This window comes from Ruditapes philippinarum, unplaced genomic scaffold (assembly GCF_026571515.1).
Source record: "Ruditapes philippinarum isolate M1 unplaced genomic scaffold, ASM2657151v2 ctg5805_1_1_1_1, whole genome shotgun sequence".
Lineage (NCBI taxonomy): Eukaryota > Metazoa > Mollusca > Bivalvia > Venerida > Veneridae > Ruditapes > Ruditapes philippinarum.
In genome coordinates this window covers 2257-21550 of record NW_026864160.1, presented here as the reverse complement: position 1 = coordinate 21550, position 19294 = coordinate 2257, and the positions used below count along the sequence as shown (strand labels likewise).

The following is a 19294-nucleotide window of genomic DNA, read 5'->3' as shown; positions in this document are numbered from 1 at the left end:
TCAATTAATTTATATTCCGGTTAGCAATGAAAAAGTCTGAATGACTGAAATTAAATGGTTACTACTTATTCAGCACTGAACTTTCTGATAATAAAATATAATGTTTGAACGTTTGCATAATATCTTGATATATAAAATCAAAATTATCTTAAAATGTAAAAGGGCTTAACAGTTTTCATATGTTTTCACGTTCAAACATCTGATATATACACTCGTAAATGTATCACGACGGGTTTTTCACTAAATTATACAAAAAGTAGATTTTGACGTTTTTGATATATTGAAGTTTTAAAAAAAGTTAAAATGATGAACAATGAGTTTTTTATACTTTAATTATAAAAAAAGACCTTAGAAGAAGGATGTTTCCATTACTTTGAAGGTTAATTCTATGAAAGGTCACTTAATAAATGCACATGTGAAAAAAAATCATAGATTTATATTTTTATAATGACAAATGTCTATTTTGACAAATTTCAACATCACAACAAAAAGATAACATCGGCTGAGAAGAGTAGATATGGTTGTGGATCAACTTACAATTGCAATATAACACCAGTAAAAGACACACCAACATAAACAAAACGAACCATCTCTTTAACAGCATCTTTTTCATCGTAAATCCTTCATTCTATTTTTAAAAAAATTTTATGCTCAGAAATTTTTTGATCAACAATTTCTTTTTTTCCAGTAAACAATATACAATTTCCCAAATTTAGAGTAAAAGTTTCAAGACTTCCTTGATCATATGGGTTGGTAATTTTTTGAGTAAATAATATTTGATATAGAATTTTGTTTTTGGTTCAAAGATCGAACTTTTGTCCGGTGTTTGCAAAAATTTAGCACGTTTTAAACAATGACTTTTTTTTGGGTTTTTTTTTTCCTTTTGAAAAATTTTAAAATAATTAAAAAAAAATTTCCATACACTATTTCCCGAAATAAAACAACCCACTATTTAAATTTTTTAACAAATAATAGACACTATATTAACCCCCCAGTAGCATTTATTCTTCCAAATACTTACCTTTTTTAATTTACTGTTTAGATATGAATAAAGAGAACAAAACTAGTTCTTTTTACGCCAAATAAGTAATAAAATATAAATCAAGTTGTCTCATTTGCATCAATTTCAAATACAAGTATAATTATACAAATTTAATTTATTCAGCAAGTTCTTTATCAGTTAGGATTTCTATCAAATCTTGTATGTTTAATATACACTTATTTATCTTTTCATAATCATAAAGAGAAATACTTATCAAAGCATCATTCCTACTCCATTATTCATGATAAAACTTACATCAGATAACAAATAAATTTAAATTGAAACACGCTTTTTTCAAAAGAAAGAAAATAACTGTCTCATATGTTATCTAAAGTATAGAAGATTTATATCAACATAGGAAAGGACCATTTGCAAATGAATCAAACAATGATCTTCATACAAAAATGCTGTAAATTGAATTGCTTCTCACATGTTTCTTTCCATCTGCAAACAAATAAAACATAAATCATTATATACAAGTCATGAAAATCATTTGAAAACAACAAACACATCTATCTTCATGTTATTTTTGATGACTAAGAACATACTAAAATATATATATGCCTTAGCATATATACTTTATGTAATCAATCAAAGAAGACCTTTCCCATGTGAATCCTGTAAGATTATTACATGTATACTGAGCTAAATGTCTTTGGTCTAAATTGAAACTTAAAGAAAAATGCCATACAAAATATTATCAAATTTTAATTCACATAGATATGTACACATTTTACTAATGTTTAATGAATGAATACTGAGCTAAATGTCTTTGGTCCAATTGAAACTTAAACAAAATGCCATACACATATAATCAAATTTTATTTCACATAGATTTGTACACATTTTACTAATGTTTACTGATTGAAAAACATACATTCATTCATAAATCCAAATAAACTTAATGAACCATGTGACGATCTCGTGCGTCCAATGAAAGTTGTACAAATTTCTATTATAAATAATAGGAATGACCGTGCATACTTTGTTTATCTAACGGGTTTCATTGTACATATTTCACTGTATGTATACCTGCACATGTATGTTTGATACCGAAACAAAAACACTGCCCTTATACCTGTACACGTCTTTTTTTTTGTTTTACAAAATATATTTAACAATATAAAAATAACAAAATACCTGTACACGTACTTTTACAAAATATATTTAACACAAAATAACTTTTTATATGACCTAAACTAGTTTTTGCGATGTTATTCTACCTAAAAATATTGGAATATATGGTTGTATCTATTTACCTAGCTTTATAGTTTTTTTCCCTTTTTTCAAAAATTGTAACAAAATGTATTCTTATGGATTATCTTTCTACTTATTTCTTTGCTTTCTTCTTCTCTTGACCTGTCCGGTTGCGATGCTGTATTGGTTTCCTCATCCCTACATAAGCACTTTCCTGGCATAACATAATATAATAAGAATTATTGACATAAATACATTTTAGGCATGAGGGTGGGCCTGTTTTCAAAAAAAAGCAGAAAGTAAAAGGTGTTAAACATTTTTACTCACTTTGAAATGCTCTGTTGGATGGGTCTCATTCTTATCTCTGTGTGACGTTCACAAAAACCCTGGACCACGCCCTCTCTAAACTCTTCTTCTTCTTTCAGGTTGATACATCATATATGTCAAATTCCTCATTCCTTTCCCTTTCCGACTTTTCTCCTCACTCATTATCATTTGTGCACTATAATGTGCAAAGTTTTCTAAAGAAAAAGATATCGTGGAAGGTGAACTTGATCCGTTTGATATTATCTCAATAACAGAAACCTGGCTGTCCGCCGCTGTTGATACAGATTGCTTATATTTTCATAATTATTCTCCCCCTTTTCGAAATGACAGAGGTACGGACAATCATGGAGGTATTTTGGTTTATGTTAAAAACACTATCCCTGCAATTCGAAGATACGACCTAGAGATTCAAGGTGTGGAATGTATTTGGTTGGAGATTTTTCTTAAAAATAAGAAAAACTTCTTTTTGGTACTTTCTATCGTCCTCCGAATTCTTCCCCTTCTGTGCTCTCTCAGATAGAAATGTCAATCGGTCTCGCTTTTGACACAACTATATCTGATATAGTTATAACTGGAGATTTCAACTTAGACAATGCAAAAACATACATCGGCAGCAAAAATCAATTAGCATTGCAACACAATACAATTTGACTCAAGTTATACAACAACCAACACATTATACTGTTCTCTTCAAACTCCCTTATAGATCTATTTTTAGTCTCGATGAATTGCAGAGTTTCTGTATCTGGCGTCGCTGACCCTTTCTTGATCAAGTCTGTAGATATCACTGCCCTATTTTCTGTATTCTTGACTCCTCCAAACCATTTTCGCAAAATTTCAAAGAAAAGTGTATGGCTATATTGATAAAGGTGATTATGTAGGTTTGAGAAGGGAGATTTCTTCTTTCCAATGGGATACAATTCATAATGATGACATAGACATCTATACACAGCAATTAACAGACACAATCCAATCTCATTGCAGCTAAATAGTATACCTAACAAAATAGTCACAATATGCCAATCATCACCACCATGGATGCATAAATGAAATTAAGAAACAAATCAGAAAACGTAAACGCGCATATGATAAAGCACAAAAAACACAAACTCCACATCACTGGCAACTTTACAGACAGATCAGAAATAAAACAACCACGTTACTCAGACAAGCAAAGCAGCAACAAACACAGAAACTTGCAGACAAACTTAAAAAATGAAAAATTTATCACCTTCAGATTTCTTGAAAATTCTTAAAACAACATATATCAACTTCGACAAGAAATAAGGGTAACAAAATATAGAAATAATGGAAACATTTTAACTTCCGAATATGATAAAGCCAACCTTCTTAATAAATTCTTTCATTCACAGACATTACTAAATTTTTCCAAAATAAAAAATTTCCCAACACCCTTTAACTTTCAAAAAACCCATTTAAAAAAATAGTTACCCAAAAAAGGCGGGAATAAAAATACTTTAAAAGTCTTTAAAATTTGGGAAAGGCAGCGGGCCCCGACAATCAAAAAACAGAAACCCTTAAAAAACTACCTCAAAAATTTTGGCACATCATTTTCTAAATCTTTTATAATCAAAAAAACGGTAAGGTCCCCCAAATAAAAACTGGCAATTTTGTCTATTTTTAAGAAAAACGACCCCAAATTTTGGGCCTTTAAATGGGCCCACTTTTTACAAGAAACAATACAAAAAGTCCCTAAAGAAATTTTTCAAAAAACACGTTTTAATTTCTTCATACTAATAATGCAAAAACCCCTTTTGCAATCGGTTTTATAAAAAAGAAAAAACAACCAATCAACATTTTATCTATCACACATTTTGTCAAGCTCTAGACGAAGGAAAAGAAGTCCGTGCTATCTTTTGCGATATTTCCAAAGCATTTGACCGCGTCTGGCACCGTGGTCTCATTCATAAACTTAAAGGAAATGGCTTATCTGGTGTTCTTCTTAACTGGTTTCAGGATTATCTTTCTGGACGCTCTCAGCGTGTTGTACTTTCCGGTACGTATTCCGAAAGTCCTACCAATATGTTCCGGTGTTCCACAGGGTTCTATTCTTGGTCCTCTGCTGTTTTTTGTATATATTTAATGACATTGTGAGGATATAAATTCAACCATTCGACTCTTTGCTGATGATTAACTAGTCTCTACATATTGTCGATGAGCCACACGCATCTGCTTAATATCTTAAAAATTCTGACCTCTGTAAAGTTTTCGAAATGGGCTAATGACTGGCTTTGTCGATTTCAAACCCAGCAAAAACTGAGTCTCTTCTTATTTCTCGTAAGGTAAACAAACCGTTTTCATCCACCACTATATATGAACAATTTCCCAATCCAAGAAGTAAAATGTCATAAGCATTTGGGTGTAACCTTTTCAAGTGACGGATCTTGGCATGAGCATGTGGAAAATATAAAAACTAAATCTTGGCAGAGAATAAGTATCATGAGAGGTCTCAAATTTGTGCTTGATCGAAAATCCTTGGAGATCATTTACACTGCCTTTATAAGACCCTTACTTGAATATTCGGATGTTGTCTGGGACAATTTGTCTTATCACGACGAACAAGAACTCGAAAAAAATCCAACTTGAAGCTCTTCGTATTATCTCTGGTTGTACTAAACTTGTGTCTATCCAAAATCTGTATGAAGAAACCTGCTTCCAACCTCTTAAGGAACGACGAAAGAAGCACAGATTAACTCTTTTCTATAAAATGTCAAATAACCTATCACCCTCTTTTCTTACAACATTAGTTCCAAACCATGTCGGAAGTACCACAGCCTACAACCTAAGAAATGCAGACAACCTAAGAAACTTTCAATGTAATACTCGCCTATTTTCTTCTTCATTTGTTCCTCAAACAGTTACTGATTGGAACCTTTTATCTCTTGAAGAGCGAAATGCACCGACTCTTAACAATTTTAAATCCAAACTTCACAAGGATATAATGAAGGTTCCAGTTCATTTTTACTATGGAGATAGAAAATTACCAAATCCACCACACACGCCTTAGAAATCACTGCAGTTCATTAAACGAGCACCTATTCTCAAAAAACATCATAAATAGTCCCCTTTGCACATGTGGTGAAATCGAAACTACATATCACTACTTTTTTAAATGTTTACTATTTGAAACTCAAAGAACACAGCTAATTGACAATATCAATGCACTTGAAAATGCAACCCCTACACTTTCTCTTGTCTTATATGGTGATAGTGACAACCCACAAATTAATAAATTTGTCTTTGAATATGTTCACTATTATATTCAACAGACAAAGAGATTCTCATAAAGAGGCCCACACAATCCAATACCGTAAGCAACCTTAAACTCTCTCTCTCTCTCTCTCTCTCTCTCTCTCTCTCTCTCTCTCTCTCTCTCTCTCTCTCTCTCTCTCTCTCTCTCTCTCTCTCTCTTATTCTATACCGATTTTATTATTCCCCCCTTTTTTTCTTTTTTTTTCATAAAATAAAAAAAACTATTTGCTAAATGTTCTTTTAATGTATATCAATGTCTTAATGTTTATCTTAATTTATTTAGTTTCATTTTCATAATTTTTGTACTTGGATTATTATTGAACTCTTAGAATTACAAGCATACAATATTTTGTTTATATATGAATGTTATCATTAATAACTACTGTTTCATTTCAAGGAGAGAGTTTCTAAAAAAGCTTCTAGCTTTCTACTCAATCCTTTTTGCATTTTATTGTAATATATTGTGTGTATATATATATTTGCTGAAATAAAATATTGTTTAAACCAAAGCTATTTCCGTTTTTTGTTTGGCTTTTGGTTGTTTTTTCTTTTTTTCCGTTTTTGTCATATTCCTTTTTCTAAGGTATTCACTGTTATACAGAAACGCATATTGTATGATGAAGATTGTTGTACAAATGAAATATGCTGCATGTTTATTGACTTAGATAGTAGTATTCGATATTTTAAAAAAGATCAATATATTTGCTATAAATAAAGATATCATTAAAGATAGTGTAATCGTGTATTGTATCAGTCACAGGACTTGTCTAGTCTATCACCATTTCATCTCGACTCACTGTCAGCATACACAGAAACAAAACTTTGCACTTAAACACAATACATTACATATTATTACCCCTCACTTTTTTCGTAATGCTAATTTCCCATAGGCCTCTGGGAGTTATTCTTACTGTTAATGCAAGTGTACCACGTGACTACGAATTTTGTACTGTTACATAGGTAACAGTATTTTTAACAGTATAAAATCTTGTCACGTGGTCTATTTTCTAAATAAAATGAAATAAAATGGCCGCCATTTTTCTCTCGATTCATTCTTATTTTTGACGATAGGGCATCGCCGAAGTAACTATTACTCTGATAAAATTTAGTTCTTTGCAACCTAGAGTCCCTTTTGCGTATTAAATATCTTTTTGTTGAATAGTCAACAGGAAATATCCGTTTTCAACGGAAGTAATTGTAATGTAAATAATTTTGTGTCAAACTGGAACATGCAGACAATTAAAGCATGCAACAAAGGATAATTTAACAATTTTAACCAGTAAAACGTTACAGATAGAGTTTGTGGACATACATCTGTAGGATATCATCGTTATTTTCTAAATGCACTTTGTCAAAAACCATGCGAAGAATATTCTGGATGCAGAAGGATCAGATTTCACAGATCATAACCTTATAAATGGGTTAGTGTTTTGCTTTCTGACTAAAACACAGCTTATTTTATGTTTATGACTGGTAGATATCATCACTTGCTTAAAGAATAAAAGAAAAACAGCTTCTCAAGTAGGCCTACAGTGCACTTAAAACTTGCAAGGTAAGGACAGTTTAGTTATTGCTTCTCTTGGCTTATTTTTGTTTCAGTTAGATTTAGTTGCCAAATTCAGATCATCACAGTATTTGTTCGGGGTAATAAAATAAATAACACATGGGTTTGTGGGTAACAGTAAAAATATCATCCCTCGTAAAAATACTGTTACCCTCGGCTACGCCTCGGGTAACAGTATTTTCCTCGGCATGGGACTAACAGAGCAGGTGATGATCTACCTGATAACATGCCGACTCGTTGATGATATGTAAAACATTTTAAGATACATCATAAAAATACATCATTTAAACATTGAGCTTAGATTGCAGAAGTTTTACACTGCACTCTAATACACCTGAGGTTATCTTACACCCGATCGTAGTAATAAAATTGAAGATGTCTTTAAAAAAACTTTGAAATTTTGTCAGAAATCTTTTTAAACACGACAAATATTTCACTTGAATAAACATAACAAAACATAACACATGTGATATTTGATATGCGTTGCTAATTATTTCAGAAGTAATATCTTAAATGCATTTTAGAGTTACATTTAAATCTAGATACCAATCTTAAACGGTATAAATTTTGAATGATGTACATAATATTAGTGCACATTGTAAAACTATCTATTAAGGTTATTTTGTATATTAGAATTCATTTTGAATCTAGATATAAATGTTTTCTGTTGCTTTTTGTGAAGACATTCTGTATACGTCTACAAATGAAACATGTCATGAACATAATACCTGTAATATTAAGATTTTCGTTAAGTCGTATAAAAATTATCATCGCCACTAAAATAAGACGATACGTAGATATAAAAGCAAACAGAGTAATAAGTCGAAACAGCAGACTTAGTATGATTGGATCTGCATACGTGATTTTGTGAACATTGCAACAATTCTCATGTCAATTAAGGTGATTAATGCATTATTGTATAATTGTATTGGAATTTATTTTAGAAAAAGGACCAATACAAAAAGGGTAACTTTAAAGCTTTACAATTATATTATGCACTCCCTTTTTAATTGTAGCGCAGAAAAATAATTTAGAAGGCAATACTGTTTTACAATGTCAGCAATAAGGCAATAAGCACAATATTGCTTTTGGTTGATGCTGTTAATAACTTTATTCAGTATAATTTAACAAATCTGTGTTGTAACATTTTACTCAGTAAAACATTAAATATCATGAAGTATAAGTTGAACATAGAAAAAGTGTCAGATTTCAAAAACTACTTTGAAAAGTGAAGCAAGAAACACGACTTCCAAATTACAACCCTTTAGAATTGAAACAATTGACATAAAGGGGTGCTTACTTTCCCAGTCTAAAATCGTTATTAAAACAACACAAAAATTAAGTTAAACGTAATAAGGTTAATATAGATGAGGCACACGTAGCAATACTGAAATAATAAATTGATATAAATTCAAACTAAAAAAGCGATCTGTCGTACATGATATTCCCGCTTTGAGCGTCATTTACAATAATTATATGCTGATACATTACGTAAAACAAGTTTTTGACTTTAGGCAATATTTTTTAAGAGCTGAAAATGCCATTTTAACAATTACTTTTTTTGTACGACGCTATGATCATGATGACATAAGCTAGATTTAAGGATAACGAAACGTGATGCATTAGTACACAAAACTGATGATGTGTTAATTGAATATACAAGACGCATTTAGAATACTGCGTGTGCCATTACTAGCTTTATAAAGCAACTAACTTGGATTATGTTTGCATTTATCTAAATGCGTCGTCTTTAAATGATTTACGAAACAATTTAAATAATGTTAATTAACTATTGATACTTACTTGAAATTTTGCTATTTTACCGTTTTACGCGTTTTAAAGTACATCAAATATTGTGTAATATATAACCCGTTCGTAATATTTAAATCGCATGGGTCACACTATTTTATGGATATGTATATTCTGTGGATGATTAAATGATACAGTACATATAAAATATACTGAATTATTTGCTTCGAGTAAGATGGAATATCAGCTCTTAGAATAAGTGCAAGACGTTATATTAGTGATTTGTTTTTAATCTTTTTAGTACGAATTAAACACTTTAAAGTGGTTACCTACCATACATGTATATGGTGTTTGATGTACGAGCCAATACAGGTAGTATTTCCTATTATCACATCAAATGTTGATATTGATATATAAGGCATTGAACATCATAATGTGATTCAATATGTAATATACTTGTTCTCAAGCCATATTCGATTGATGTCATATTTCATATTTAAATCTCATATTTTCAAAATAAAAAAAAAACGTATTTGTAAATAACGCTGGTAGCTTTGTATTCTCGGTGTTAAAATTAAGATCTTCTACTTGTTAGATTATTTGGTAACACTTTGCCGACAAGATGTTGTGTTCAAAGATAATTGCACATCTCTATTTGACACTAATGGTGATATTACTGATTTTCATCATTTATTCCGAAGGTAAGCATTTTTTCACTTAATATATGAGTAAATTGAGTAAATGTTTTAAGAATAATTTGAATCGGCAATAAGCAAAATGATTCAAATTAGCATTCAATTATTATATTTTTAATGATATATTTTACTACATATCAAGAAATAAATATTTCGTTTAAACACGTAATGGTTATTTCTGTCGGTTCCATATTGGATAAATATCGGATGCGATTCAACCACATATTTGCATAACCATTGTCTATAAATATGTTTGCATAGTGTAGTACAAGAAAAGCATTGATGCAAAGCATCAAAGGGCGACGCCAAAAGAATTTGATCCAGATTTGCACCTAAATACTTAACAAAAGATGTGTACTTTATAGCAGTACCATTACATGTGACCTGGAGGCTAGGGCCAGTTTAAGTTGAAACTTAAACCAAAAAAGAATAAACTCTGTCTTGCCAAGATGCAAAGACAATTTATAGTCAACTAAGCAATCTTATAAGACTCATGCTATAAGAAAGAATTTCTTCAGATTTATTTTACGAGACACAAGGATTCCTAAGTCATCAGCATATAATCACAGGCACGAGTATCGTACCTGGGAAGAAAAAATGACCAGATGACCAGATTGATAAAAAAAAACTGTGTTTATAAAAACCAGAAAAAATGTAAATAATGATCCCCTTTAAAAATATACTATCAACTTGAAGTATATTTTTAAAGGGGGTCATTATTTACATTTTATTTTGGTTGTTGACACTTTTAATATGAACACAGGTTTTTTTATCAATCTGGCCATATTTTTCCTTCCCAGGTCTGATACTCGTGCCTGTGCATTATAATAAAAGCTTATTGCTTAGGGTTGAAGACATGTCATTGACATATATTAGACATAAAAGAGGACCTTAAATGAACATCAGGGGGACACCATAGGTACTCGAGAGCAGTAGTAGAATGAGTACCAGCCACATCCACCAGCTGCAGTCTATCAGAGATAAGATTTAAACCATGTAAGAATGTCATTATATATGGCAGATGCTTGAAGTTTCATGAAGAAGAAGAAAAACAACTTCTTCATGTGCAGTATAGTGTGTTCAACTGTATCAAATGCCCTTTGTAGATCTAAAAGTATCATGCAATACTGCCTTTGTCCATTTCAAATAATGCAATCTGTTAAATGAATCAAACATGTGTCAATTGAAAAACCACTTCTAAACCCTGACTGAAACTGCCTGACCATGACTCGAACCCATGACTTTCAGAAGACCAACTGAGCCATTTTATGAAGGCTGATTTGTATTTTGCATCAAGGGCACCGGGCAAAAACATGAAAATGCAACAAACAAACCACTTTGTGGTAGATTGTATTTTCATGTTTTCATCTGGCGCCCAGTTACTTTTTGTACTATGTTGGTTTTCATGTGGCACAAATCACCCACTATAAATTTAGTGCACAAATTTATTCAAGGGCAAGTAACAATCTACTCTATGTACAGTCTGTTGTCGGGTTGACTCAGGAGACCTGGAGGTTGAGACCGGTGTCCCTTCATTACAAATAGATAAGACAGAAGCTGTCCTTTTCAAACTATGCACATGTTAGAAAAAAAATAGAATAACTATTCAGAATATGATTTTTTGAGACTTTATTAATTATATTGCTTGATCCAAGTTTCAGGACATTTTCAATCAATACATGTTTTATCATTTATAACTTTAAATGAAAGTCTCATCCCTTTAATAATAATGACATAACTGTATCTCTTTAAATGCAGAAAAATTATAAGTCTCAACATATCAATATACTACAGTCCAAGATATACATGTATGCACATAACATTAATAATTCCCAGTTTATATTAAATAAATATGAAATCCTAACATTAACATTAACATGCTTTTGATGACCTTACAACTAGTGAATTATATACAACAAAAATAGTATTATAAGTAATACCTAAGATAGACAGAAAATAACAAATGATTTAGTAAACATGAGTTACTTAAAATAGATAAAACCTGAAACCCAAAAGAACACCCTAAACAGCAAAATTATGAAATGCTGCATGCTCAGTTTTATTAAGCCATACAAATTAATGGTGAAGTATTCATAAAAAATAGATGGCCATGTGACAGCAGTAATTGCAGATAATCGGATAGCTTTCAACATCCGGATACTGGTACACTTTGTTAAAACAACCATTCTGCGCAACAGATAAATGTAATAAGGATAAAATCAATAGGATAATCGTTTACAACAGTTCCATTACCTATCCTTATACTCAATTGCAGGTGAACTTTCTTCTTTTAGGACAATTTTGAAATTGTATAAATGAATGAATGAACTGATACGGCCTCAATCTAGACCACAACGATATTCGAAATCCGGGTTTTAGTATTGTCAATAACTAAGGGACAAGCTGTTAAACTTAACCTGCAATTTCGTGAAAATAATATCACAATGCAAATGCTTTTTACATAAAGTTATTAAATACAAATATAACAACACATTTGTTTACTTGATTTTTACGAATCAAAATAAAACTAATTAACACAACATGAAATTAACTGCTAATAATAACAGCTCCTTCCATAGGCAAAAATAAAAAGTATTCCATAATAGACGACGCCGCTCACCGGCGTCGCCAATAAGTCTTGAAAGAAATCCATCCTTTACAATTATCACGAAGATATATATCACAATGTAATCAAAAATTATGATATTATCTTTCGTTAAATGCTACGATAGAATAAAAACATGATAATGTAGTATTATTCTATGATTCTTTATCATTGTTAATCAGCACACAAGTTTTTACTTACCATAAGACTTTAATGTTTTTGCATTTAAATCACAGACGAAATGTTTACCCGTTTTAATGGTTACAAAAATGTAGATGTATATAAGATTTTAATCAGTCACTAAGCTATAAACTCATGTCTGTTAACATAATTAATTTAGATATTTTCTCGTATGTCTATATAATTATTTTGGTTGCCTTTTATAGCTGCTTCAAGAGGGGTTTGTAAAAGGCCAACGCCCACTACAACAACACCAGCTCCTGATTTAACAACAGAAGCAACACCTTAGGTAGAGGATCAGTACCTTAGAGCCCCGAATAACAATAATATTCTAGTGTACAAATTTTACATCGTAAAATATAGATATTTTCATTTACATGATATTGACAATGATACGATGCAACCTTCATTCATTATCTTACTTTGATGAAGAAAACATTTTAAGGGCGCTTATAAATTATCTATCATAAAAAATGCATTTTATCAGAAGACATACTACAACAATAATCCATCGCTTATCGAACTCTGTCATTCTGGTCTTTCTGCCTATGTTCCTGGACATTGCGGAGACATTGCTGATCCTTAATTATGTATATACAAGGAAATATGCTCAGCACACATGGCTTTTTGCCTCAATTTTGACATGACCATACCTGAAATTGTAAATTTTATTTGGGCAATGGTACGAACCACCTGTAGTCAACCTGCAACAACTGAAACAAGCTCTGCACAAGAATGGCAAAATTTACCTTGAAATCGCATTAGACGCCTTGCTGGTAGTATAAAAAATGTTGAGGCTATCATTCGGGCACTTGGCGGTTACACACATTAATAAAAATTTGGCTACATAATGTGATTTTAGGTGACGTAATCGTCAACTTTTACCAAAAATATCGACCAGTAAATGTTTTGTAAATGCTCCAACACATACTTATAAACACTTACATTTTCTGGTAAAAGAAACAACACATTTGCTTATGCTTCAACAATTTGGTTAAGAAGAAACTATACTCATATATTTACTGGTTTGTAATGACTAAATTGATATCGCTGCTCATCAAATTATTATTTCTTAGGTCAATGAAGTCTCATGACAGTGACTTCAATCACAACAAATTTTAAATTAACGGGTGTGCTTTACTTATTTCCAAGTGTATATTTGAATACTCGTAAAAATTTCTAAAGACTAAGATTTTTTAACTTAGCAAATGTTTTATTACATACTTGAATTTTAGTATATAATGTTTTCATAATTTCTAAATACATTTCACTGAGAACATATTTAACAGTCTCTCACATATGTTATCATAATGTTGCTCAGAATTTAAAATTATTTCGGAACATGCAAATATGTTTGAACGAATAACAAGAACTCTTAAAACGGAAAACCTCATAAAAAGTATAGCGATAGCAAATGTCAATATCTTTGACGACTCTTTGCATGGAATTTGGATTTTAAACTATGTATCATAATTTAATAAATGTAGAAATTATCGGTTGAAATTTGTGGAGCATGATATAAACATAGGGATTATTTTTCTTTTTTAGCTATAAACGCCCATAGATGAAATATGTACTCCAATCATATCATGATTTAAACCTTATGTAAATCATATCTCCGAGTCTATTTATTCTGTTTATGAACCGTCTATGGTTATTATGAAAACGTTTTAAGATTTAATTGTAGATAAGTTTGATATTTAATATTGCATTAAATAACTAGCCCGCCTTCCGATAATTTTTTATCCTTGATTTTAATATTTCAAACTAAATATTACTTTATTTGTGAAGTTACACTGCATTGAACATCTTTATCTGAAAAATATCAATACAGAAATAACGGCTTGTTTTCGGTTTTTCTTTTAATTGTATTGCTTCTATATTACTAAAGCAAAATTGAACTGTAAGTGCAAGTATATTTCAGAGCTTACACAGATGTCACTAAATTGTCGAGAATTGTTTATATATCAACGAAATGTCCGTTGGACATTCACCCAATTATATATATACGTACATGTTTAAATCAATTTGAAAACATAAAATCTAATTAACATATGATTTATTTTGCTTGATAGTTATCAACATTGATAAAATAAAAATCGTTGAACTTGTCATTTGAGGCAAGATAGCGTTGCATAAGTGTCGGGTTAAAAAATTGCTTTTTAGTAGTTCCTCATAATTGTAATATTATGTTTGACAATAATAATACTTGAAACAGTCCGTGTGGTTACAAACAAACACACAAAACAATAAACATACAAATAATGGATAAGTCTTTTAATATTAGTAAATAAGTACAGAGGGTTCTCTACCCAGGGCTGCACGTTTGATTTTTATATGTGAAACGTGTTCAGAAACAACTTTTATTAACGTAATTGCTACATGTACACTTCCCTTTAGATAACCCTAAACAAGGAAACAACTGCATTATTTTACTAACAATTTGTAACGTTATTTTCATTTGGTACGTAACCTCATAAATTAATTGTACAATAATTGTACCATTATTTGTTATAAAATATAAAATGGAAATAGAAAAAATTGAGATATCCCCCTTATCATGAACATCTTTAATGTCAGCTGCAAATTAACTTTTCATGAGACTTACATTCAATCATTCAATTTTAAACCGACATGAAATAACTATTTATATTTATGCCTTTCTTAGATTGTAAAATAAAATAAAGCAATAAAATAATTCTTTGTGCCGAACTATCAAAGTAGTCTTAAAACCAATATCAGCAACAGTTGTGCATTGTACAATGAAACTAAATTTAAGATTTTATTATTTGCCTACTTTCGGCAACATCATTCCTGTTATATTCACCATGATTATACAAAAAGAATATTGTAAAGTGTTATTTCAAAATTTTATTTCCATATGTGTGCAGGTAGATATTATGTGATATGAGGTGATACGTTTTATAATGTAGACAGTAGACAGTAGACATTTTATTTTATTCCAATAGGCTATAAAGCCCATGCGGACATAAATCATGCACAATAACGAACAGTGTATGACATAAACATATATACATAATATCAACAATCATGAAAAGAAAAAGAAAAAGTTTGGAGAAGATCAATTTTGATTGATAAAGTCATTACCAGCCGAAAATATTCTTAAGTAGTTACATAATAAACATTTTCAAATCAAAATTGATCTTTGAACCACTAACTTATAGATCTATTATATATACATATAAACATACATACACACATATACATGCACATACATACAAAAAACAAAATATCAATTACATGAGCCATTTATGCAAAATTTGTTGTAAATTAATTGAATTTTAATACATAAACGCATTGCCATATATTTATACACACATCCTAAAAATTTAAAGTCCCTTCGCATCAATTGCAGATTTAATAATTGTAACAAATCTTTATCTTTCATTTTGGATTTTTGAAAACTTCGAAAGTCCAATTTCAAAAGTGATTTGGCTATTCATGTTAAGTTGCAAAGAGACCTTCGAGCTGACTTAATTGCTAACCTTATCATATAAACATGACATTCATATCAATAGAAAACATATTATATATAATTATGTACAACGTTTTAATTTTCTCCATAATTATATCTGTCTTGCCGAAACGAAAGTGCAAGACAAATCATATGGATATTATGTATTTTTTTTAACATGAACATTACAACTGGACAAATTTGCATTGTTAATCATATAGCAAAGTATTTCTAATAATAAATGCTTTGTTTATATATATTCCTAAGTTTTTAAGTATGTTCTTATTTTCTGAGTTCATAAGATCTACAAATTTATACATGCTAGGCCGTATCCAATATTTTCTGGCAACAGATTTTTTCCTAATATCAATGTACATTACACATTCAATAATAAAATGATATTCATCTTCTACCTTATTACATGTTATACATTTTCTATCACTAATAGGTGTTCTGGTGGGTCTGGTCCATCGACCGGCTTCAATGTGTAATCTGTGAGATGATACCCTTAAACGAGTAAATGATTGACAAAATTTATGAATATTAAAGCATTCCAAATATGGTTGAAATCTAAATGATGCAATTGTGTTATAAAATAGAGCCCTACTTGATTGGTTAAGTCTTGCATTCCAGTTCTGTATAAATTGATCACTTAATCTTTGTTGAACAACAGAAAGAAACATTTCGGTATTACCAACGCCTTGAAAAATCCACGCATCAACAAATCCAAGAGAACATAGTAAATCTTTCAATAATGTACACCAGTTTGTTTTATTTGGACACAATTCTACATCCGTCTTCAATAAATTATAAACAATAAAGATATATTTGTTTTGTTTTGCTTGCAAAATTCGTAACCAATATTTGATAGCCTTAAACATTTGTATAGTTTTAAATGATACTCTGCCTAACTCGCCATATATGAAATCATTCTGTGTAGACTTTTTTACACCAAGTAATTTTTTGCAAAATTGCAAATGTACTTTCTCAATAGCTAAATTATTTGCAAAACAACAAACTTCACAACAATAGTTCAAGATAGGGGATACAAGCTTATCGAACAATTCTAGCTTATGTTTTGGAGGTATATAGGTAAACTTATGTAAGTATTTATTCAAAGTAAAAATAGCTTTTTGTGCTTGCCCAGCTAATGTATTTTGAGCAGTAAATAGCGAACCTCCTGTAGTAAATACCACACCTAAGTAACAAAACTTACTAACAATTTCAATGGGATCATTATTATAATTAAATATCGTGCCACCAGGAATAGTACCACCTTTTCTAAATATCATAATTTTAGTTTTAGAAACATTCACTTTAAGCTTCCATTTAAAACAATAATCATATAAAATATCTATACTACGTTGCAATTCTTCGGCTGAATTTGCAAAAATCACAATGTCATCAGCATACAACAACATAAATATTTTGAACATATCAACATCTATTCCATCTGCCTTGTTATGAATGAATATATCTTCTAGATCATTAACAAACATGGAAAATAAAAAGGGAGATAAACACTCCCCTTGTCTCACGCCCAGCATACATGTGTATTCATCACTTAACTTATTGCAATACTTAACTCTAGACTTAACAGACTCATAAATTGATTTTACAATGTTGAAAATATTACCTCTAAGCCCTAACTGTATCAACTTGAACCAAAGATTTTCACGAACTACATAATCAAAAGCTTTTGTATAATCAACAAACAAAGTAAAAAGTTGTTTCCCTTGATTAAGAATATGGGTTATTAAGCCATTAAGTACAAAAATATTATCTACAGTGCTCATATTCGCCCTAAATCCTGCCTGTGCTTCTATATATACATTATATTTTTCGGCCCAAAGTTTCAACCTATTATTTATAATTCGTGTAAAGAGTTTACCAAGACTGCTTAATAGTGTAATACCACGATAATTATCCACATTGTTTACACTTCCCTTTTTATGCAGTGGAATCACAAAGCCTTCAGACCACCTTGTCGGAAAATAACCAATTTCAAAAATCTTGTTAAACAATATATAAAACACATTCTTCAAAACATCTTTGCCTGTAGTAAAAAACTCATTTATCAAACAATCTGGACCCCCTGACCTATTATTTTTTAGTTGTTTAATGGCTGTTGTTATTTCAGTAACAGATATACACGTGTTTAATTCATTGAACATAATTTTAAATTCATCATTTTCATATCTTTCAATAAAATATATAGCATCTTCATCAGGTGAAAAATAACTATCATCTGGATTGTTAACAGCTTTAAAATACTTCTCAAACATCGACATTGATATATTAGACTGTTTAATACCCGCAGCTTCCTTCAACATATTCCAATATAAACGTGCATTTTTGTGTCTATTACTTAACAATTTATTTGTTTTTTCTTTATCGTAATTGTATCTACATTTTCTAATGGTTGACTTATAATCTGACCTGGCTTTTACCATATTTACTCTCGTACACTCGTTTTGATTCATTCTGTATTGATTAAGACATATATAAAAAATATTTTTCTTTTCAAAACATTCTTCGTTAAACCAGGGCTGCGTGCTTTCAGAGTTAACATAACTGTTATTATCTGAACAAATGTTTTTAACAAAAGGGGAGGCTACTTTATTAAAAATGCCTTCAAAAACATGTATACAATTATCGATATCATCATGTGACGTGCTAGCTATTATATTGCTCGTTAAATCATGTAAATCTCTTAAGCTGTCATCGCTCTCTAAATTCTCAATATATGTATTTTTTAAATCGTGTTTCCATACATACTTATGATTTATACTCTCAAAATTGTTTTCATCACAAATATCATCATTATTTTCCGTTATATAGTCAAATGAATATGTAACTGACAATAAACAATGATCCGATACAATATTTGGTAAATCAATATAAAACATAGAAATATTATCAAACATACTACGCTTGCATAATAAATAATCCACCACACTACGTCCTCTGTTACTTACAAAAGTATATTTCCCTATCATATTATCGTTTCCTTTTCTACCATTAACAAATCTGTAACTTGTTTGCCTACAAAAATCTAGCAAAAGCCTACCGTTATTGTTTACATGACCCTTATGTTGATAACGATCTTCATTTGGGCTTTTTCTCTTAAAGCGATATTTGTACAAAATATATGTGAAATGTTGAAGCATTAAATCTTGATAGGATT

At 30.4% G+C, this 19294-nt stretch overlaps 1 protein-coding gene and 1 long non-coding RNA gene across 2 annotated transcripts; one reads left to right on the top strand and one right to left on the bottom strand.

Annotated features, from left to right (window-relative positions):
* The first annotated feature begins 9065 nt into the window (after positions 1 to 9065).
* LOC132724642 (uncharacterized) lies at positions 9066 to 15206 on the top strand. Its single transcript, XR_009624941.1, has 3 exons — positions 9066 to 9524; positions 9748 to 9853; positions 12839 to 15206. It is a non-coding gene; the product is annotated as an uncharacterized LOC132724642 (long non-coding RNA).
* A 353-nt stretch (positions 15207 to 15559) lies between these two features.
* LOC132724641 (uncharacterized) lies at positions 15560 to 19088 on the bottom strand (the record flags this gene model as incomplete). The annotated part of the gene is given in 1 exon segment (XM_060709575.1): positions 15560 to 19088. A coding segment is annotated over 1 exon segment (2772 nt), but the record flags the coding sequence as incomplete, so codon positions are not given.
* Positions 19089 to 19294: the final 206 nt, after the last annotated feature.